We start from the raw sequence: 22,624 nt of genomic DNA on the forward strand, positions 1-22,624 counted from the left end.
CAGAGTCTTTTGGAGAACTTTCATCGAATGCAAATAAAATGCTGCGTTTATCGTTTCTGGTAGTTTAAGAAATTCATTGTTTTTATTTTAATTTATAAAATTGTAAAAAAAAAAGATTGGTTCGAAAAAAAAAAAAATGGTAGGAATATCGATTTGAAGCGTTCTTGGAGCCAACTAGTAGACGTAGCCGCCGTTCGAGCCGTAGACGGTGTCAATGCCAGAGTATCTCACTACATTGGCAACTGGAGCGGTAGCGGCAGCTGCAGCGGGAGCAGAATACGAAGCACTCTCGAAGCTGGCCGCGGGAACAGTATACGACGAGTCGCTGGCGAAGCTATTGGCTGGAGCAGCGTACGAGGCGCTCTCGAAGCTGGCAGCAGGGGCGACGTAGGATGATTCGCTGGCAGCGGCAGCGGCGGCGGCTTCAGCGGGAGCAGCATACGAAGCGCTCTGGTAGGTGGCAGCGGGAGCGACATAGGATGTGTCGGCGGTAAAGCTGCTGGTAGCAGGAGCGGTGTAGGTCTTGCTGGTGAAACTCTTGACTGGGGCAGCATAGGAAGCGCTCTGGTAGGTGGCAGCGGGAGCCACATAGGATGTGTCGGCGGTAAAGCTGCTGCTTGATGGGGCGGTGTAGGTCTTGCCGACGAATTGCTTAGCTGGGGCGGCATAGGTAGTGCTCTGGTAGGTGGCAGCAGGTGCGGTGTACGTCTTGCTGGTGAAAGTCTTGGCTGGGGCGGCATACGAGGTGGTCTGGACGGAGGCAGCGGGAGCCACGAACGAGGAGTCGCTGCTGAACGAGGCTGCATCGGTAGACGCAGCAGCAGCTGGGGCGGCATACGAGGCGCTCTGGACGGAGGCAGCCGGAGCGACGTAGCTCTTGGTCACACTCGTGACCACGGAGGAGCGAGGTGGCAGATAGGTGTTGCTCAGGTGGCTGACATCAGCGGCGGTCAAGGCCACCAGGGCGAACGAGACGATGGCAAAGAGTTGCTGAAATGACGAGCAGGAGCTATTAGCAGGAGCAGGAGCAGGAGCCGGAGCCAGAGCAGCACGTCCTTACTAACCATTGTGTGTGAGTGTGTGTGTGTGTGTATGTGGGGGGTGCTGTGTGGGTGTTCCTGCGCGTTGCTGCGTTGACAAAGTTGGTCAAAGAACTAACTTTTGACTAGCGCGTCCTAGCATATTTATAGTCAAGAGACAAATGTCAAAGCGACGCAGCGAGAAGAACAAGATAATAAGAACTTGTAGCTAATTTAACAAATGCTCATAAAATATCGTTCATTATAAGCTTTCTATGAATAAACCAGAGAAAAAACTAAAAAAAAAAAAAAGAGAACAAAACAAATAAGACTCATATAATAATAAAAGCAATGTTCAGAACGAGCTTGAGCTCCTACTGGAGATCGGAGTGAGACGTCCGTCATTGATGATGATTGGTGTTTTGTTCATTAGCTGGCTCAGAGCTCTAAGTTCTATCTGAAACATGTTTCGTTGCTTTTATTTCGGCTGGCATTTATAGCCGCACAGCTCGTCCATTTAATGGGCGACTCATAAAGCACGATATTGGCAAACGAAACTCCATTCATAACGCTCAGCTTGGCAGCTCCGCCAGGTGGGCCGTCTATAGCCAGCGAGTTCTATGCCCTGCAATCAGTCAAAGCGCACAATCAATCAACATGAAAGCAATGAAAAATGCTACCTTGTGGCAATATTAAATAAGAAACAAATTAAAACACGATGGGATTTTCAGAGAGCCGAGACAGTCTGGAATTAATTAATCAACAGCCGCAGGTAGCCAATGCTGCTGCTGATGATGAGTAACGCCAAGTAGTGGACTCAATATACAAAGCAATTTCGTATCCGACATCGAAATGTGTTTGGCAATTAGATATATTGCATTTTAAATATCAGCTATTTATAGCATTTTCTAAATCCGTATTTTTTGCTCTTCTCACATTCGCATCCGTTATTTAATCGTTTGCTACTCTGATTGATAATTAATGTCTTTTTCATATTGTATTTCGTGAGACATTTCAAATTGGCGCTCCATTTAGCTATTCTCATAAGAGAACCATTAACTCTTTAACAGCTCTGCTGTTTAAAGGCTTTTCTTGCTGTTATTTTATCGACTCTGGCAGCGCTCCTCCACTTAACAGCTCTACTCTGACTTCCTTAACAGCTCGGGCAGCAATGTTTCCTCTTACAGTTCTTTTACCAGTTCTGGCAGCGCTGTAACAGAGGGATTTCGAATTCGCGCTCCACTTAACATTTCTTGCGATAATTCCTTAACAGTTCTGGCCACACTGTCTGTGACGAATTTAAATTCAAATTCAAACTGCGCTCCAATTTCTGGCAGCACTCTCGCACTTTTTACACGAGTTCTTTAACAGTGCTGGCAACGTTCCACGCGCATAAGCTGTTGAGCTGCTGTTGATTTAGAAATTTGCAGAGCTGTAACGGCTTGAAGGATTTTAAGCGTTGACTGCGTGAAGGGCAAACACTTTTGATGTCATTTCATTAGTTGATTATATTTTAAGTAAAAAAAAAGAAGCAATTTAACAGAGCTAGTACTACAATTTGGCTAAGTTACATAATAATAAAAAAAAAAAAAACGATTCACGGTTCCGTAAATGCGAGTTCGGGCGTCTGTTCGACAACCCGTTCAAACGCATTTAGTTTCTCTTCTCATATACGTAGCCGCCGTTGCTGCCGTAGTTAGTGCTAATCTGTGAGATGGCATTGGTTGTGGCTGTGGCTGTGGCTGGGGCTGGGCTGCTAATCAGAGCGCTGCTAGTTGGAGTCGAAACCAGAGTTGGAGCTGCAACGGGAGCTGGAGCAGCTTGCTGGACGGTGGTAGTACTCTGCACAAGGGTCTGGGCAGCTGGCTGTGCGTAGCTCACCTGCTGGGCAAGCGCAGGTGTGAAGCTGTAGTTGGGCGTGAACTGTGCCACTGGAGCAGCAACTGGACTGCTCAATTGCAGTGGAGCGGGTGGTGCTGGTACATAGGATTGCTGCAATTGCACTGGAGCCTGAACCGTGGTGGTATAGGTCACCTGTTGGGGCTGCTGTTGCACTTGTTGCTGCTGCACTTGCTGCTGCTGTACTTGCTGCTGCTGTACTTGCTGCTGCTGCACTTGCTGCTGCTGCACTTGCTGTTGCACTTGCTGCTGCACTTGCTGCTGCACTTGCTGCTGCAGCTCCTGCTGCACCTGCTGCTGCATTTGTTGCTGTTGTAGTTGTTGCTGCTGCTGCTGTTGCAGTTGTTGCTGCTGCTGCACTTGCTGTTGCACTTGCTGCACTTGCTGCTGCAGCTCCTGCTGCGCCTGCTGAACTTGCTGCTGTAGCTCCTGTTGCGCTTGCTGCACTTGCTGCTGCAGCTCCTGTTGTACCTGCTGTTGCACTTGCTGCTGTTGCAGTTGTTGCTGCTGCTGCTGTTGCAGTTGTTGCTGCTGCTGCTGTTGCAGTTGCTGCTGCTGCACTTGCTGTACCTGCTGCACTTGCTGTACCGGCTGCACTTGCTGCTGTTGCTGCTGCACTTGGAATTGGATGGGTGTGGGTGCGGAGGCAGAGACGACCTCTTGTAGATTGTAGGTTGCAGTGGGTGCTGGTGCCTGGTAGCTATAGCCGGTAAACTGAGCCTGTTGGATGGCCGTCTCTTGCACCTGCTGAACAATTGGAGCTGGAGCTGGTGAGGAGTAGATTTGCTGCACCTGCGGAGCAGGAGCAGAAACGGTATATGATTGCTGCACTACCGGGGCAGAGGCGGTATAGGTTTGTTGCACTACTGGAGCAGAAGCCGTATAAGTCTGCTGCACCACTGGAGCTGGGGCTGCAACATAGCTTTCCTGGATGGCCTGAGTGGGAGCGACATATGACTGCTGCACCACTGGAGTGGAGGACGTAATCACTTGGCTCACAGGGGCAGAGTAGGTCTGCTGCACCGCTGGTGCGACTGCTGGAGTGGAGTGAATTTCCTGTACAGCAGGTGCGGGCGACGAGATCACCTGACTCTCCTGAACCACTTGCGTTGGAGCTGAAATTACTTGGGTAGTGCTCTGAACGGACTGGGTCTCCTGAACCACAGGAGCAGGAGCAGGAGTAGGAGCAGGAGCGGAGTAGGTCTGCTGCACCACTTGAGCTGGAGCGGAGTAGGTCTGCTGCACCACCTGAGTTGGAGCTGGAGCAGAGTACAGCTGTTGAAGGGCAGGAGCTGGAGAGTAGTACGTTTGCTGAGCCACTGGAGCTGGAGAGTAGTACGTTTGCTGAGCCACTGGAGCTGGTGCAGAGTAGGTTGTCTGAGTTACTGGACCTGGAGCGGTGTAGGTAGTCTGAGTTACTGGCGCTGGAGCGGAGTAAGTTTGCTGAGCCACTTGAGCCGAAGCAGCGTATGACTGCTGGGCGACTGGAGCTGGTGCTGAGTAGGTTTGCTGGGTTACTGGAGCAGCCACTGGAGTGCTCACCGACTGCTCAACAACGGTTGTGGATTCCTGAGCAGCAGCTGGAGGCGAGGGCACAAAGAGCTGCGTGGGAGCTGCTGGTGCCACGCTGACTGACGATTTAGATGTCTCGTAGCTGACGGCCGTGGGCAGTGGAGCCGTTGACACTTGGTTGACGCTCGACTGGCCGCCGCTGTGGATGGTGAAGCTGCCCAGTGAAACGGATGGACGGATCGACTCAATCTGTGCAATGGATCGCTGCGGCTGCTGTGGCTGCAGCTGATAGCTCTGATAGCTGATCGCTTGCTGGGTGGGCTGCTGTAGACCCTTGATGGGGGCCGGGGGTAAGTAGCTATTCGTTTGCGGACGGGCCAGAGCCAGGCCCACCAGGGCAGTGCCAACGACGACTAACGCAATGAGTTTCTGCCAGGCAAACCCAAGACATGCAAATAAACAGAAACAGAAACAGAAACAGAAACAGAAACAGATTAGACAATCCAGAGTTGGCAAACGGCAGGCAGGTGGTAAAAGTGTGGATGGTCGCGGCTGGGCGCACTCGCTTACCATGCTGTGTGTGTGTGGAGTTACAAGATCTGCGCGTGCTACACCAAACGAACGAAACCGTAAAACTGATGCCTGCCCAACAGATCCGATGGGCATTTATAGCCAAATGCCATCTGAAGACTGCGGCCAGAGCACTTGCGGCGACAGCTAGCATCATTGTCATTCCATAATTGGTTCAGCGTCATCTTGGACATCTATATTTCATGGTATGTGTGTGTGCGTGTGCGATTGTGCGTGTATCTGTGTGTGCCTCTTGTGTGTGAATATGTAAATGCTAAATGCTCACAACAAAAGCTTGCAATTTGGCTATAACTTTGGGCCGATTAATAAATGCCCAAAAAGTTGTAAAAAAAAAAAAAAAAAAAAATATATATATATATATAAATAAATGAATGAAAAAAGAAGAAGACACAACAGACAGCAAACAAACAATGCCTCACACTCTCGGCGACGATGCACACACAATGCCAACAGCTCGGCTCGGCTTGGCTCTGCCTGTGCCGCGCTGTGGCCCAGTCGCGTCTGCTAATCTCATGTTTCCCATCTCGGGGGCGGTGTTACACAAATGGCTTTCTTTTCGCAAGCCCACACACACGCGCTCAAACTCACCTGCAACAGTTTTCCAGAGCCAAGCCGCCAACCGCTCTAAGTGTGTTTGCATTTGTTGCAATTGCACATTTGTATAGTTTCTGCCGCGGCTGCTGCTGCTGCTGCTGCTGCAGTCTCTGCTGACCACCAATTGATGCCTGGGTGCGTTCGTTGACTTCACCTAGTTAAATTACGCAATTCAAACTGATCGGCGATCCGTGGCAAACTCCTAGAGTTGGCATTGAATTGAATCAACAGCAGCGATAGGCATCGCTGATAGGCAGCGTTCGATACCCAGCAGCAGGCCTAAGCTTTCATGCCTCTGACTGATTCTAACGAGGTGGCAACACTGGCCGCGTCAATTGTGCACTCAAGTCGTTACGCAATCATGCCAAGACAAACAAGCACATAAATATCTTGACAAAAAAAAGATAAAAAATATTATCTAATTGTTGTTGCTCTTTTCTTGCGGTTTTGCCTTCTGCGTCATTTGCTCAAATTAAAAAAAAATAATTAAAAATAAGCCAAAATAAATTAGAAACTAAATACTCGAGAAATGTTGCCAAATATGTCATAAATAATATAAGAAGAAAAAAAAAATAGTTATAATAATAAATAAATAAAAACAATGTTAATATTGTTATTAGCTTAATATACCTGAAGTTGAGAAAAAAAATATTGGCAACATGGATAAATTTCGTACATATAAAAAAACAATTTCTTTTTATAAATTTCGTACATATTTATAACAAACTGAAGAATTTAATTTTTTTTTTAAATTTTAATTTAAATAAAACAACTGAATAAAAAATAAAAAAACATTAAAAAAAATTTTTTTTTAATATTTTATAATTATATTATGATCTAACTTTCAAAAAATTACACATTTTCAATTTTTGTATATATATACGTATATTTAAATGGAGGAAAAAAAATATGTGTTTTAAAAATCTATTTTTGTTTTAAGTTTCTTTGGAAAGGAATTAAATTTGGTTATGAAGTTTATCTAAAATAGTTTTGAGCTGCACCTCCTTAGCGAATTCAATGTGATCGTGTGTGTTTCTATTTTGTATTTCGCAGTCATAGACATGCATATATGCATATGTCCATAAAATATATCCATATTTGTATAATTCCTTTAATTTTAGCCTTCATGCATAACATGATGTTATACATTTCATGATATTGTCCGGCTGCGTTTCACATTTGTTTAGAAAATTATGTTTATTATAATGATAATGAAGTCAGATCTCAGTCAGATCTCAGCTTGATAATTTCTTATCAAGCGTACAAATCGATACCAAAATATTTGTCAACAACAACAGCAACGACAACAACAACAACAATATGTTTGCACCTGCGGCTTTTGCACGCGTCGCTCGAACTGATGGAACTGAAACAAAAAGCTGTAAAAAATGTCAAGTTGAGGGTCTGTGCCCCTGGCAACAGTTGCATTAAGTAATTATGACTAATTGCCGATCGGACAACCTTTAAGATTAACAAGAAAATGACGGACGAGCAGCAGCAGAAGAAGACCGGCATAAGCCTTACAGAGAGTAGCACAGAAAACATGGCTTGTATAATTGACAAAGCGTTGAATGAAATTGTTTTACAAGCAAATGCAAATGAAACAGCGGTACGGCCGCAAAAAGCAATGAAGATGCTGACTAGCTGAATACCCTGTAAGCATAGCGCAAGTCATGGGTGATTGCTTCGACTAAGCTAGTATAGACTAGCTATATGACATAGAGGAGCTCTCTGAAAGTGAACTCGAACTTAGATTCCCAATTGAATAATATTATTGTTAATATATCAAAATACTTTCATAATTGGGTAGGCCTTGCTCTGCTCAACGTCTGCTCATGCTTTTCTTTAATCAATCTTGCTTTAATCAATCAAATCCAATTTCATATTCCACTGCGGACAGGGTATTCACACACATCATATACGTATGTATGTATCTATGCAGGTATCTATCAAACAGAAACAATCGAAATCTATTCAACAATATAACGTACGTTAAATAATAATAACAACAATGGGGGGGCTGCAGCTAGACAAAACATCGAAAAACTGTGTAGACAAATATGAAAAATTAACGACTATAAAACCACAAGAGAAAAAACAAAACAAATGAAAAAGAAGAAGAAGAAGCGCGAAACTTGCCAATTGAATTTGCATAGAAACATAAAATACAAGAGTTGCAAACCAAAGGAAATATCACCTTAGCTTGGACACCTGTGGGCGTTGGTTGCAAAGAATTAGCAAATCTATTTCATATGGAGCGAGTTTCGCAATGAATCGCATAAGATTTAGCCAGCTTAATGCTGCTAGTTTGCAAATAGTTATTCTACTACTCATGGGTATTTCCCTTTGCTTAGTCGTTATATTAGCTGAGCAGCTGAATGGTTCATACTGAAAATGTTTTGATACTGATTATATGAGGTAGGGTATTTAAGAGACGAAAATGCGTCTAGTTTATTAGAAAGAAACAGAAATTGTACGCCCGTACTGAGTGTAGATATATCTGCCATATCTCTGATTTTTGATTCGAAATTTCATCTCTCTAGCATTTCGTCTATCACAGTTCCTGAGGGACCTTAAAATGCAGTTTTCGATTTGCCGCGCCCCTAGTGAATTGATATGGCAAGTCTAGACATTAGTTAATTCGAGGGTATACACCAGTCTATAGTTTCAATAGCGTTAAAATGGTTTGCATTCATACGGACAAACGGACGGACAGATGGACGGGTAGATGGATGGGCAGGCTGACGGATAGACGGACGGACAGACGGACGGGCAGACGGACGGATAGATGGAAGGACAGACGGGTGGGCACATGGACGGGCAGAAGCACGGGCACATGGACGGGCAGAAGCACGGGCAGACGGACGGACAGCAATACATACATAGCAGAAACTCAATATAATTCACTTATATGAATGAGTATAAAAAATTATAACAATTAAAATACTGTTAGGCAAATCAGCCATAATCGACTGCATAATACTCTATCGTAACCTGAAAACCATTAATTGTGTTCGATATGAAAATTTTCGGTTTGAACTCGTTCATTTAATGAATATGTTCTCTTCTGCAATTTGTCTTATTAAAGTCAAGAGCTTCGATTTGCCACTCTCCAGTAGGCGTGGATACCTAACTTTCGTCTAAGCTTAAAATGGTGAGACTTAAGCTTGTTTACCTAAATAATCATATATATTTCCAATCTGTCTAGTGTCTAAAAGGCTGTCTATTAAACCAGACAGAGGCAGAGAGAGAGAGAGAGAGAGAGAGAGAGAGAGAGAGAGGGAGAGAGAGAGAGAGAGAGGGGGAGAGAGAGAGCGAGGGAAAGAGAGAGATATATAGAGCAATAAAGAGAGAGAGAGAGAGATACTTAGATATGTTTCAACTCTTTCAAGGTCTGGCTCTAATTTATAGTTTCATTTTCAACAAACGAGTCAAATATATCCGCCAGTTTTATTGAGCAAAATAATACAATAAATAATTTAACTATTGTTTTTAGGTGTTGCTCGGGTCAAGCCAGACGTGACTCGCTAAGCTTGTTAAGTATTTTTTTCGTTTTATGCTCTTCTCAAAGCCAAGCCGAGCTTTGTGACTTGTATCTGTTCAGCGAGTGCGGTCGTAAACACGGGAAAAAAGCACAAGGTGATGATCAAATTGACTATCGAATCGAATCGAACCGTACCGAATAGAGAGAAAGACAGAGAGAGAGAGAGAGAGAGAGAGAGACAGAGAAAAAAAACACAAATTGATTAAATAATAATTTATTGGCACTAAATGTCATCGTTGCTCATTTCGCGCGCTTGTAGACGTAGCCACCGTTGGAGGCGTAGATGGTCTCCTTGTTTTGGGACTTGGCCAGTGCCTTGGCGCCTGTGCTCTTTGGCTTCGCCTTGCCCTCTGGCTGCGGCTCGTCGGCGAAAGGCTGTGGATGCGGCTGATAGTTTTGGCCGGGTATGCCGAAGCTGGGCACGAAGGGCTGACCCACGTTGACCAGGTGCTGGAAGTGATGTGCGGACTGTGGACCGCCAAAGCCAGTCTGTGGGCCAAAGCCGACGTTCTGCTGGAAGGGCAGCTCTATGGCGGCTGCAGGTAGTCCTTGCATGGTCAGGTAATCGGGTGCAAAGGCCGTTGGGCCGACTTGAAAGGCGCCGCCTTGTGGGCCAACTGGAAAGGCGCCGCCTTGTGGGCCAACTGGAAAGCCTCCACCCTGTGGGCCAACTGGAAAGCCTCCGCCCTGTGGGCCAATTGGAAAACCTCCGCCCTGTGGGCCAATTGGAAAACCTCCGCCCTGTTGTCCAGGCGTAAACTGAGGACCTTGTTGCCCTCCTACAAACTGAGCGCCCTGTGGAAACTGGCCAGGCTGAGGACCAAGTGGAAACTGGCCAGGCTGAGGACCAAGTGGAAACTGACCAGGCTGAGGACCAACTTGAAACTGACCAGGCTGTTGGAATTGCGGTCCTTGTGCTCCATTGGCAAACCCATTGCCGAAGGCAGCCGCGCCACCGCCGTTGAATCCAAAGTACGGCGGATAAATGGGCAGCGCGAAATTGGGCGGTGCGCTGTGCGGCTGTGGGACATTGCTGCCGGTGGGTACTGAGTAGCCCGAGGGCAGCGTCAGACCCCCGCCGGGATAGTAGCTGCCATCGTTGGCCTTGCCAGGCTCCGCAGGGGCTGGCTCGTCCGCCAGGGGCTGCGCGGCCGACGGCTTGGGATCCGGTGGCAAATAGTTTTTGGACAGATGGCTAACATCGGCATTGGCCAGGTGCAGGACCAGCAGCAGCCCCAGCACCAGCAGCAGTGGCCATTTGGTCCATGGCATTGTAGGCATCCTTCTAGCGATTCGATCTCTGCGAGTTGTCGGCTCTCGTAGCGCTCTTCAAGCTCGAGCGGGCGGTGTGAACTGTGTGCGGCATTGGCCATGAAGTGGGCCACTTATAAGTGGAAGCCAGAGTTCGCCGTTTACATTGTGATCTAGCAAAACTTACATAAATGTCGTATTTCGTGTCGATTCCATTTCACTTTCGTCTACTTTGCATCATAATGGCCATCTGGGCGATGCGAAGTTCCGTTGTGACTCCAAATCCGAATTTGAACTATAAAAATTAATTAGGCAGCCGGGCAAATTTGTTAAACTGTCACATCTGTTGACCCTACTCTTCCTTCTCCTTCCCACTCCGCCTCCCCCTCCACATCACACCACCCGCCCCCCGCCTCCGCCGCCTGCCCTTCGTCCCCATGGCGCTTCGGCGATTTTGCATACAAAGACTACACGAAACACATTTCTCTCAACAGGTTTGCCTCTTGGCAATTAACAATCCAGTTCCAGTTTCGGCATCGACGCTTTCTATGATATAATAATTATAAATGTTACAATCCAGATATAAAAGAATCTTTTATCGACTCCTATTTATGTTCGATTCTCAATTCAATATTCACAATGCAAATTAGCCTCATAAAATATCCCCCTCACACACACACACACACACAGATCCGAAAACTGTTGGAGATAATGACATAATAGAACTTAACTGTCTGTGTATAAACAAACAAAAGCCGAATGACAAATGATGCCATTCGACGTTGTCGTGTTTCAACTGGACCGATGAGATACCCTACACAATATTTAATTATATTCAAGGGCTAATATAAAAATATTATGTATACAGAATAGGGTATCTCAGATAGCCTTTTACCTCTTAGTTATTAAGTCAAACTGCTTGCGATATACCCTGTATTCTGTCATATAGAAGTCTCTCTTTATTTCGTTATTTGACTATGAGACACCCTGTGTTTGACTGTTTTGCATTTCAGCTGCGATTTGATTTATGAGATACCCTGTACTTAACATAAATATTATTTATGTAACCAACGGTCCTTAAAGCATTTGAACTATGAGATACCCTGCACTCCAATAAAAAGAAGTATTTTATATATATTTTAATTTTTTTATGTTTTACTATGAAGTACCCTGTATTTGACATATAATATTTCAAGCTTTGCTTGAAGTAAAGTCTATACATCGAACTGCTCTTAAGGTATTTTAGTTTTGTATTTTATTTCATTTTATACCCTGAACCCATTGAAAATGGGAAATCAGGGTATAATGGTTTTGTGAAAAGTATGTAACGGGCAGAAGGAGGCGTGGCAGACCCCACAAAGTATATATATTCTTGATCAGCGCGACGAGCTGAGTCGATATAGCCCTCCGTCTGTCCGTCCGTCCGTCCGTATGAGCAAAAGAATCTCAGAAGATATTAGAGCTAGTGAGCTGAAATTTTGCATGCATACTCGTGTATACCATAGGCAGTACAAGTTTATCATATTTTTTCGATAACTCACTCGATAACCTTTTTATCGAGAATAATCGAAAAATCGACATTGCTTTTTCAGTCTAATTTGAACACTTTTAGACCTGGAGACTTCAAATTTGCGTTGTATATAAAGTTAATGGATACAAAGATTCTCCTCAAATTTGTAAAAAACGCTTTTCAAGTACTAGAGATTTGTGCTTTGGAATGTACACACACACATATTCACCATATGATTACGCTCTGAAAGTTTCATTAAGATTGTACGTCTACAAAAGAAATTATTCAACAAATAAATTCTCATAATATTGCCCACACTGCAGCGCAGCCCAAGCGCAGTCGCTGCTTACTGTGCAGTTAGCAGAGCGCAGACTTATGCGTGCGTGTGGATGCATGTGTGCATAAAAGAAGTGCAGAATGATTAGAATATCAGCTTAGAGGTTTCAGGGTATCTCCTAGTCGAGCAGTCTCGACTGGAGCCTTCTTACTTGTTTTAATTCTGAGATATCCTTTACTTGAATTGCTAGGGAGTACATATCTTATCGAAAATCAGGTGCCTTTTGCGTGTCTTAGCTTTGAGATACAATGTAGTCTAAGTCTTACATTTTCCATTTTGTTTTCTTACCGTCCTCAATGTTTAGATCTTTTTGCAAAATATTGTTTTACTATTTGCTCAATATTCGTAATACCCAAAGTAGTATTATTAATGTCAGTAAGCTTTTTAAAAGTGTATTCACTAGGCGGTCATTAAGGTCTCTACAACATTAGTATCCAGTATGCAAAGAGCTTTGCGAGGAGCAAAAGCTAAAGCTTAAAAGCTACATTAAAAGCTCGCATGGAGCTTATTGTAAGCTTGTCTAGATAACTTCTTAGCTTTGAAAGCTCTTCGAGACTTTTAAAGCTTAAAGATCTGCCATGTGACAGAATACACTTAATAATGATTGATTGACTTTGATTGACTGACTGAATGAATGATTATTATTGATTTGCATCTCTGATTCGGAACAAAAGGGAATGTAATTAAATATCTAAAATAAAACCTCTCTGAGTTGTGTTTTTTTTTTTTTTTTAATAATTATATACACACAGGTTGGTAAAAAAAAAAAAAAATGAATAGAATTTATGGTGCAAAAAGCACATTATGGGCTATTTACACTATTGTTGATTCGATTTGGTGAACAGTTTGCAACGTCTTACTTCTTCTTGTAGACATAGCCACCGTTGGCGGCGTACTGGGTGCCGACATCACCAGTCGAGTAGCTACCAGCGCTCAATCCAGTGCTGTAGGTCTGCTGGTAAGAGGGGGCAGAGTAGGAAACCGATGGTGCGGTGTAGGTCTGCTGGACAGCTGGGACGGAGTAGGTCTGCTGGTAGGCTGGGGCAGAGTAGGTCTGCTGGACAGCTGGGACGGTGTAGGTCTGCTGGTAGGCTGGGGCAGAGTAGGTCTGCTGGACAGCTGGGACAGAGTACGACTGTTGGTAGGATGGAGCCGAGTAGGTCTGCTGAACAGCTGGGACAGCGTAGTTCACAGCTTGAGCAGAGTAGGACTGCTGTACGGCCGGAGCGGTGTAAACCTGCTGCTGTACGGCCGGAGCGGTGTAAACCTGCTGCTGCACAGGGGGCAGGTATTCGTTTGTGGGTGGGCGGTAGTTGACAGCAGGAGCCACGTAGGAGGTGCTACCCGTCGAGTAGCTGCCACCACCGGACGAATAGCTCACCGATGGAGTTGAGTACGACTGTTGCACAGGGGGCAGATAATCATTGCTGGGCACCAAGTGGCTGACATCGGCTGCCGCACAGGCGAACAGAGCGAACACAATCAGGAATTTCTGCAATGGACGAGAAGAAGACGTTTGATCCGATTAGGCACAGCGCACAGAACACAATAACAATAACACTTGCACATTAAAAAAAAATGTTATAAAAATTATTATAGAAAAAAAATTATAAAAAAAAAAAAAAAAAAAATAATTCAATGTGAACCAATTTGTGATCGTTTGGTTCCAACGGTTAAGGTGTACTAACCATGTTGGATGGATAGCTACGACTACGACTGTACTGGACGAGCTAGACGTTGAAACTGATGCTGATCCCTAAAGCATGCCGGCAATTTATAGCGAAAAAAGAGCATCACTCAACTTGCAGCACATTTGGAGATGAGGCAGCAGCGGCAGCAGCGCCAGCGACGGGCAGCGGTGCCAGCAGGCAGCAGCAGCGGTAGCGGTAGCGGTAGAGGTAGAGGTAGAGGTAGAGGCGGTGGGAGCAGCTACGTCTGCAGCTTCCACTTAAAATATACACTAAGCGAAAAGAAAAAAACATAAAACCATAAATAAAGGCAAGCCAGAAAAAGCAAAAAACAAAAACAATAAGAGCGAGAGAAAAAAAAAAGCACACGCGTTAAACAAGTTTACGCATTTACAAAACTTTTCCGCAACCTTTATTTATTTTATTTTTTACTTTTTTTGGTGGACAACATTATGATCCAAAGATCTAGCCGGCTAATAGATAGATTTAAATACTAGTTTGTCAACTAATTTTCATACTCATTAGTGCCAGAAAAGGTGAGGGCGAAGAGAGCGACTGAGCGGGAGAGAGAGAGAGAGAGAGAGAGAGAGAGATGGCTAAGGGCGCGCACGAACGAATTTGTTTTGAAGGTCATGGGGTTTTATGGCTTTATGCGAACTGGTCGAATCTGGCAGTCACTCTGACCGCATGGATTCAATTAAAGAAATTAATTGAATTTCAGTTTGACACAAAATTAACAGAAAATGAAAAATTGGAGAAAAAGGAAAGGGTCAAACCATTTGCAGAGGTAAAGCAGCCCAGCGCAGCGCCAGCTCCAGCCCCAGCTTAGCAGACCTTGGCAAGATCAAAGCAGCCCGCATCCCGCATCCCCATGCCAAGAATGCAAAATGATGTGATTCAGCTTGGCTTGGCCCAGTCGCGTTACCATTACGTAGCACTTTCTAAAAAAAAAGAAGCCAAACGGCCTTGAGAACACTGAGCGGACATGCATAGTGATATGCGAGTAGAGCTCACAGCCTTACATAATATGTAGAGGGCATGGGAAGTCTTCGGCGAGTCGGCCCAGTGCGGGAGTCACGGATCAACTTTTACTTCGAGCATGGCCTGCAAAAGTTCATGAACCTGTACAGGCGCTGTGCCTCAGCTCACAACATTTCTTAATCATTGCAGCCTGGAATTGTCTTCGTTTATTTAAGGGCACTCCAACATTGACGGATTGCCATTGTATCCCAAGAGACAGGTCCAAATGAGTCAAGGATTGGCAAGCCTCCTATTTCCATTGAACAGGAAGTCAAACATGATATGTTGACATTGTAATTATTTATCAGAATGTAGGAATGGTTGGTGAAGTTGCGACAAATCGACTCATTAGTAAATTGCCTTGAAAGGTTACGAGCAATATTTACATATGCCAATTATTAACATAAGTTGCCTCGACAACATATATTATTAAGGCAAAGCAAGGTTCTTTATATATTAATTTATATATTAAAGGCATAACATAGTGTTAGCAATGCCAAACAAAAACAAGCTTTATATACATAAATATCATATACATAATATACCTATGCATATACATAATATGCATCGTTGACATCATATACATTGTATTGATACCTCATATCATTACATGCACCATATACATAATATTAATCGTGTACATCATATACATCATATACATTATATACATCGTATACATCATATACATCATATACATCATACACATCATATACATCATACACATCATATACATCCTATACATAATATACATCATACACATCATATACATCCTATACATCGTATACATCATATACATCATATACATCATACACATCAAGTACATCATATACGTTATATAAATCATATACATAATATACATCATATACATCATATACATCTATACATCATATACATCATGCACATCATACACATTATATACATTATATCATGTACATCATAACCATTATATACATCATATCCATATACATCATATAAATCATATTCATCATATACATAATATATATGTACATCATATACATGTGCATTTGCAGTGGCTTAACATTGACATAGAAATGTCGAATTTCTTATACATAATATTAATCTTAATTATATACACCTACATTAAATACATCTACATTATATAGATCTACATAATTCATCACGCAGAGTGCTAACATTGGCATACAAAAAATCCCAACTTCCTCTACATATGCATAGCAGAGTGTTAACATTAGTTACTGAGATTGCATTTACATAAACGCGAACGTCACGAAATAATTAACACAGCTGAATTATGGGTTATAAATTGATATGAGCTAACTAAATGCAGCTCGCTTAAACGGGTTGGGCCAAGTTTAGATTGCTTATTTCGGATAGAAAAATGTAAATGAATTCAAATTGTCTTCAGCTGTGCTTTAGTTATTTCTTAAATGGATCCATATTTAATTTACATTGACTGCAGTTTCATATATCAAATGTGGCAAGAGTATCTCAGCTTCGATTTGTCAGCTGATCAATTCCGATATCCGACTAATTAAAATTAATAGCAGTGCTAGAGGCTCAAAGTGAATCTTCGTTATGAGCGAATGGACCGTGACGAGCTCTGCGAGAATATTGGATTGACATTTCAAATTATAGTTTCATTTAAGATGGTTCGACTGACTATGCTGACCGAGCCCGAGTCCATTCAATTTAAAAGTCGGTAGGTAGATTTCGTTATGAATATTTATTATTCACAAATAGGAGAAGGAACATAGATGTAGAAGGAGAGAGAGACAAATATGGAAAAAGCTAAGCAGCTTAGTAAACATAGCCGCCGTTGGAGCCGTACTGTGTGCCATAGCTGGCGGAGCCACTTGAAGAGGCAGCCTGAGCCGTGTATGTGGGCTGGACAAGAGCGGATACAATCTTGTTGTTGGCTACGTTGGATTCCTCAATGCCATTCGATGTGGGCTCCTGGTATAGATGGGCAGGTGTGACGGTATTGGCACCAATGGCAATCGGCGCCTTCGGCACGCCGTAGGTAACGTGGGCAACGCGATCGCCCTGAGTAATGAACTGTTGCGGTGTATAGGTATTGGCGCCAATGTTGAACGACTGTGTCTGCACTGAACTTGAGACTGATCCCAGATTCTGAGGGATCAAATGAGCTGGCTGGTAGCTGCTGGTATCTGCACCGACAATGAGCTGTGCGGTAGATGCTTGCTGATTCTGAGGAATCAAATGAGCGGGCTGGTAGCTGCTGGAATCACTACCAGGCAGGACTGCTGGGGCCGTTGAGCTGCTGGTGTCCACATTGATAACAACCTGTCCGGTAGCTCCTTGCTGATTCTGAGGAATCAAATGAGCGGGCTGGTAGCTGCTGGTGTCTGCACCGACAATGACTTGAGCTTGTTGATTCTGAGGAAGCAAATGAGCTGGTGTGTAGCTGCTGGGGTCACTACCGGGCAGTACAGCTGGGGCCGATGAGCTACTGGTGTCCACGCCGATAACGACCTGTCCGGTAGCTTCTTGCTGATTCTGAGGAATCAAATGAGCGGGCTGGTAGCTGCTGTTGTCTGCACCGACAATGAGCTGTGCGGCAGCTCCTTGCTGATTTTGATAATTCAAATGAGCTGGTGTGTAGCTGCTGGAATCACTACCGGGCAGGACTGCTGGGGCCGACGAGGATGAGGATGCAGATGAGGATGCGGAGGAGCTGCCATAGGCATAGCCAGAGCCTTGTCCCACGTTGAGCAGGTGACTTACATCGGCGGCCACTAGGCCGACCAAAGCCAAAGCGATAACGCAGAACTTCTGCGATAGACAAGAAAGCCGAAATTCAGTATCAAAATGTTATCGATTCAAGCATTTCACTCGATAAGTGTTTCGTTCTTAGAACTTACCATGTTTAGGGTCTGTAGGCTGAGTTGATCTGTTGTTGCTGGCATCGAGGTATCAAGTTTTTATACGAAAAACTATCGAATGGAACACTATAATGGGGTGCTCTATGCTAATTAACGGTTTATGTTTTACTCGTCTCTATTGTTTTTATAGAAACTCACAAATGAATATATATGTATGTGTATAAATATATATATATATATATTTAAATAAATTCCTAAAGCCCAAAAACAAATTCTCTGGTGGCTTGCTTCATCGTCCAGCTAATAGAAGAGGCGGCAGCGAATCGACTATCAATATGTGTCTATCAGACGTAGACAAAACGACATCCGTACAAAATATTGATTAGAACGTCTCCGACATCTGAACGGCCTCCACTAATTATGATCGCATCTCTCGCCGCACCTTTCGTCACATTAAATATTACTTAAAAATCACAAATTAGCGCAAACTGTTTCATTAATATATAATTTTCATTATATACTGTCGTTTTTTTTCGAGTTCTATAAGCGGCTTTGGGTCGGAAACCAGTTTTCACACGGCAGCCTCCAGTAGTGACAACCTATACACTTGAGCCCAAATCTGTCGACTTCACAGAGCAATAACTGTATTTAGAAACCCAATTATCGCATCTTGAATGGCATTCAATCAATAACTCTGCCAAGAAGAACATCAGCACTGAAGCTTGTTTGCTTTTCATCGCTCTCAAAACTAAGTATACCCAGTGAAGTCGTTTGAACTGTATCAGAAGCTCGCATCTTCGATATTTGAGTGCATTCTATTTGTCGTCTCTGAGTCTGCTCTGGGAGCTCAGCTCTATTGTTTGCATATTATACGAAGATCGACGAGCCACAGTTATACAAAATACGAGTTTGTATTGATATGGAAATAAAACTATTTTGTTATTATTTTATTATTTTTTTTTGTAAATTTTTTTTTATTTTTTTTATGCTAACAAATTTATGCTTAGGTTTTGATTTATCATTTAAATCTATTTTTTATTATTCTTTAATTTAGTTTAGTGTTTTTAAGTTGATTTCTATTATAAATATATAATATGTATGTTTTTGTAAACAAATTTAAGTCATACAAAATTGTTATCTAGCATTTGCTTTCATTTGTTGTTATTGTTAAAGTTACAAACAATATCTTTAGACCTGCTTAAAACCAATATTTTATTAAAATGCAAACAATTTCTTTATATTATAATCAAAATTTTTTAATTCTTTGCTTTTGTTTCTTTTTTTTAAAGAATATTTAAAAATATAATTGTTACATATACATACATATATTTATTTTAGATTTTGATTTTGATTAATTATAATTTTAGCGATTTTGTAATAATATTTATTTCATATCGATTTCTTTGTATTTTATATTATAATATATTGTGATTAATTTAAAATCTAATTTGTACTTATTATAAATTGTATTTATTTCTATTTTTATAAAAAACATATTTATTTGAGAATTATAATTTATTCATAAAATGTCTCAAATTTATTTTGAAAAATCAAATGCAAAAAATTTGATACTGGGCGTAACATAGTTCTATTAGTCTATGAATATCAAACGAAATATGTAATTTATTTACATATAATTGTATTAGCTGTTATGCTCAACATTTGCATATTCACAGGGTATATACTAGTCAAGCTCGTTTGTTAATGGCATTCGTGTTATATATGTTTTCTTACCACATTAGCATTATAATCTACCTGTTCTGTTTTTTTTTTTTTTTTTTTTTTTTTGTATATAGAACTGGTTGATTGGCAATTAAAATATAGTCTTACATTTCGTTTCTGGCAACTTAACAGATTAACTAGTTTTTATTGTTATATAATGGATGACAGAGGCGAAGAGTGAGGGCATTAATTTTCGTGTATGACTTAACATTTATAGAGTCGATGTAACGTAAGGCTTTATCGTTTAATTAGCAATGAATTACGAGTAGTATCACTTTTACTTTCTTATGATTTCTTAAGAAGTGAGTGAAAAGTGAATATGACTTGAAGGCGTGGCAGCTTGGGATTTAAAGAAATCATTTTGATTTGGGAGTATGTTTTATGACTGCTAGTTCTAACAGTTCAAGCCGATAAGCTCGTGTTTGTCGTAAAAGTATCGGAAATTTGTTCTTTGCTAAAAATAGTCTAGAAATTGCTAGAATTGGTTCTACTGATATTCATTCCATTTCATTTGATATTCATAACATTTGAAGATTTGCAGATCAAGATAAGCAAAAATCAGGATTTGATGCCAAGAGCTTAATGTGGGATTAATGGTCATTATGAATGTGAAACTATCATTAGTTTGTTTGCTTGCTCGCATCTTTCTTTCTTACGGCCCGGCTAATAAGATTTAGTTAATATGAGACATTATGTGATTCCGGCTGTCGACTGCATGAATATTTATTATAATCAGCGTGATGGCGGCCCAACTTGTTTTCGGACCGCAAACTTACACAAAAATGCAAATCGTACGCGTCAATCTTGTCACATGCTCACATATTTATGGGCGTCTACAAATGCCAAACAATGAGTTTCATTCAGCTGGACCAGCTCTGGGCCCATTAGATGGCCCAGGGATTGACTCATGATTCTACCGCAGCTGTCACAGCTATCACATAATTATGAAACCAGAAATCCGATGAACTCCGTCGAACGGGTTTCGATTCATCATCATCGACTCTAGGCATATTATTAAGTGAACTATGTTCTCTGTAAAATATTCATATATTAGCTAACGAGCCTGTGGACAAACCCGAAACTTTTTTGATTTTAATTTGCTAATTTTATTTTATGGCTGTTTTTCTTATTTACTAATTTTTGTATAGTTTATGATCAATTTAATATTCTCGATTCTGTTTAGAAGAGACTTACATTCCTTTGTTTCTATCCATAATAATAGACAGCGCTTACTAAACAGGTTCTTTTGAATTTGAGCAGACCCTTAAATAAACCCCCCCAGACAGTATAAATATAGAATAGGTATTATAATCCAATAAAACCGATTATATGTTAACAAAAGCTCCATAGTATACTATTATCGATGTTTCTAGAAACTACATATATATTTATATTATCTTTAAATATATACATTTTTTTATTATATTCAAGCTCCAACAATAGAATATATTTAAATGTCTGCACAGTTTACAGCTCAGTATGGGTGCTGGGAAACACTCTTACCGCTTTGTGGTTTCAGGTATAAGATCCTAATCAAATAACAATAGATGCATATACTATTATGTGGATTTTATTTCATTTCATTTGTAGCTTTCGAGTTATACTATTAAATCGAGAACTAGAACTAGACAGTTAGATGGATATCTATATATATATAACTCTTCATATAAATATATAGATATATACATAGATAGATAGGTAGACATATTGGTACAGAATAGAGTGATAGATAGGTAAACAATAGATAGATAGTCGACAGATAGATAAATGAGCATGTCCCAAGCAATCTTAGTTCTGATCAATAAACTGTAAACTATTCAACCATTGGCAATGAACAAATAGCTCAGTTGAACCAGATCCAGTAGTTGCTCTCTCTCTCTCTCTCTCTCTATACTTATCTATATCTATTTCTTTCTAAATCTATCTATTTATGTATCAAAAAAACAAAAAAGCAAAAAAACACAAAAAATGCTCAATTTAATAAATGCAATTAAATAAATTTTGTTTACTTCTGAGTCAAATAAATGTGCATTTTTTGATATGCCATGTTCTATCTTATTCGTGGAGCGAATATCGTAAATAAAGACCGAAACTTGTTGGGTCTTGGAGACAAGTGTCAACAGCTGACATGATTAAGGCTCAACCAAGCTAAGTAGTTTTTGTGTTTGTCAATGTTGTTGCTGCTTCTTCTGGTACAGCCAGCTTGATTTAGTATAAGAGCTGGCATGATATAGTAGCTGGCTGGCAGACAGGGGACGAGAGTATCTGGTGATCGACATGTGGCATATAAATCTGTGCGTTTATCTATGATCAAAGCGTAAGCATTGATCGGGGGGACCGACTTGAGGTGGCCGAGACAACTGGTAGCCGGCTTTCAATGTTGGCTATGTCAGGCGGCACTTGCCCAAAATTTACCCACTTGTCGGCTTTGTTTGTCTCTGGCAAACACTGCCAAACACTGAGGTCAAAGCAAAACTGACGCTAAACATCGCCGCAAAACAATTGCGGAACAGTTCGCGCATTATTTGCGAGCCGGCAATGAGCCGACTTGAGCTGAGCTGCGCTGAGTCAATTGTAAAATTGCATTTCGAGGCAGGGCTGACAAATAGACGGAGAGGCAGGCAGACAGATACACATTGTACTCACTGTATCACACACTCCAAGCGCATGCCGTATGGCAAATGGCTTTTAACAAGTGTCAAAAAAAAACAAACACATCAACGAAACGCCGGAGTGTGCATATTTATTTGCGACACTCTTGGTAGACGATAAATATTAGCTTACTCTATGGTGTATAACATAGATATTATTATTACATTAAATAGTCGGCGAAGGAAATGAGAAAAATGTTGGGAAATTGAGCTCGCATTCAAGAATATTATCTAATATTGGATATATCTCAATAGCTTAGCAAGGTGATGGTAAATTTTTGATTCTGTTTATTGTTATTCTAGGAACTATAGTCTTAACATCTGAATATTTGCGTCAGATTATCGAAAACATTTTGTTTTAAGTGATTTTAGTTTTTAGTTACAATTATCATATTTCCTATATAGACTCCTCCAATTTTATTTTTTAGTTTTAAATACAAATATTCTCCTCTATTAGCCTC

At 41.6% G+C, this 22,624-nt stretch overlaps 5 protein-coding genes across 8 annotated transcripts; all 5 read right to left on the reverse strand.

Annotated features, from left to right (window-relative positions):
• Positions 1-46: 46 nt before the first annotated feature.
• LOC26528274 (cuticle protein 16.5) lies at positions 47-1,174 on the reverse strand. 2 transcript variants are annotated; one of them, XM_032732558.2, is made up of 3 exons: positions 1,065-1,174; positions 508-990; positions 47-465 (listed from the first exon to the last, which is right to left on the reverse strand). In XM_032732558.2, exons 1-3 carry the CDS (start codon positions 1,065-1,067, stop codon positions 175-177), a joined length of 777 nt encoding a protein of 258 aa, XP_032588449.1. In that variant the 5' UTR covers positions 1,068-1,174; the 3' UTR covers positions 47-174. The 2 variants fall into 2 exon arrangements, with proteins under 2 accessions (XP_032588449.1, XP_015016591.1); XM_015161105.3 differs by having other exon boundaries at positions 47-990.
• Positions 1,175-2,490: 1,316 nt separating this feature from the next.
• On the reverse strand, positions 2,491-6,134 carry LOC122757696 (putative mediator of RNA polymerase II transcription subunit 12). 2 transcript variants are annotated; one of them, XM_044010752.1, is made up of 3 exons: positions 5,610-6,113; positions 5,001-5,312; positions 2,491-4,859 (listed from the first exon to the last, which is right to left on the reverse strand). In XM_044010752.1, exons 2-3 carry the CDS (start codon positions 5,094-5,096, stop codon positions 2,673-2,675), a joined length of 2,283 nt encoding a protein of 760 aa, XP_043866687.1. In that variant the 5' UTR covers positions 5,097-5,312; positions 5,610-6,113; the 3' UTR covers positions 2,491-2,672. The 2 variants fall into 2 exon arrangements, 1 of the variants encoding a protein (XP_043866687.1); XR_006357811.1 differs by lacking the exon at positions 5,001-5,312 and having other exon boundaries at positions 4,774-4,859; positions 5,610-6,134.
• Positions 6,135-9,318: 3,184 nt separating this feature from the next.
• On the reverse strand, positions 9,319-11,523 carry LOC6585166 (collagen alpha-2(I) chain). The gene has a single exon (XM_002010769.4). It carries the CDS (start codon positions 10,438-10,440, stop codon positions 9,400-9,402), a length of 1,041 nt encoding a protein of 346 aa, XP_002010805.2. The 5' UTR covers positions 10,441-11,523; the 3' UTR covers positions 9,319-9,399.
• A 1,446-nt stretch (positions 11,524-12,969) lies between these two features.
• Positions 12,970-14,045, reverse strand: LOC6585165 (cuticle protein 16.5). 2 transcript variants are annotated; one of them, XM_044010887.1, is made up of 3 exons: positions 13,946-14,045; positions 13,525-13,749; positions 12,970-13,494 (listed from the first exon to the last, which is right to left on the reverse strand). In XM_044010887.1, exons 1-3 carry the CDS (start codon positions 13,946-13,948, stop codon positions 13,114-13,116), a joined length of 609 nt encoding a protein of 202 aa, XP_043866822.1. In that variant the 5' UTR covers positions 13,949-14,045; the 3' UTR covers positions 12,970-13,113. The 2 variants fall into 2 exon arrangements, with proteins under 2 accessions (XP_043866822.1, XP_043866819.1); XM_044010884.1 differs by having other exon boundaries at positions 12,970-13,749.
• Positions 14,046-16,651: 2,606 nt separating this feature from the next.
• On the reverse strand, positions 16,652-18,361 carry LOC6585168. Its single transcript, XM_002010771.4, has 2 exons — positions 17,830-18,361; positions 16,652-17,740 (listed from the first exon to the last, which is right to left on the reverse strand). The coding sequence occupies exons 1-2, from the start codon at positions 17,872-17,874 to the stop codon at positions 16,745-16,747; spliced, it is 1,041 nt and encodes a 346-aa protein (XP_002010807.2). The 5' UTR covers positions 17,875-18,361; the 3' UTR covers positions 16,652-16,744.
• Between the last annotated feature and the right edge of the window lie 4,263 nt (positions 18,362-22,624).

This window comes from Drosophila mojavensis, unplaced genomic scaffold, assembly GCF_018153725.1.
Source record: "Drosophila mojavensis isolate 15081-1352.22 unplaced genomic scaffold, ASM1815372v1 contig_136, whole genome shotgun sequence".
Lineage (NCBI taxonomy): Eukaryota > Metazoa > Arthropoda > Insecta > Diptera > Drosophilidae > Drosophila > Drosophila mojavensis.

Coding starts and splice junctions, on each gene's coding strand:
- LOC122757696 (XM_044010752.1), bottom strand. CDS start 5,096: ATGCCCATCGGATCTGTTGGGCAGGCATCAGTTTTACGGTTTCGTTCG. Junction 4,860..5,000: donor CTCCACACACACACAGCATG/GTAAGCGAGTGC, acceptor TTTGCCTGGCAG/AAACTCATTGCGTTAGTCGT.
- LOC6585166 (XM_002010769.4), bottom strand. CDS start 10,440: ATGCCTACAATGCCATGGACCAAATGGCCACTGCTGCTGGTGCTGGGG.
- LOC6585168 (XM_002010771.4), bottom strand. CDS start 17,874: ATGCCAGCAACAACAGATCAACTCAGCCTACAGACCCTAAACATG. Junction 17,741..17,829: donor GCCTACAGACCCTAAACATG/GTAAGTTCTAAG, acceptor TGTCTATCGCAG/AAGTTCTGCGTTATCGCTTT.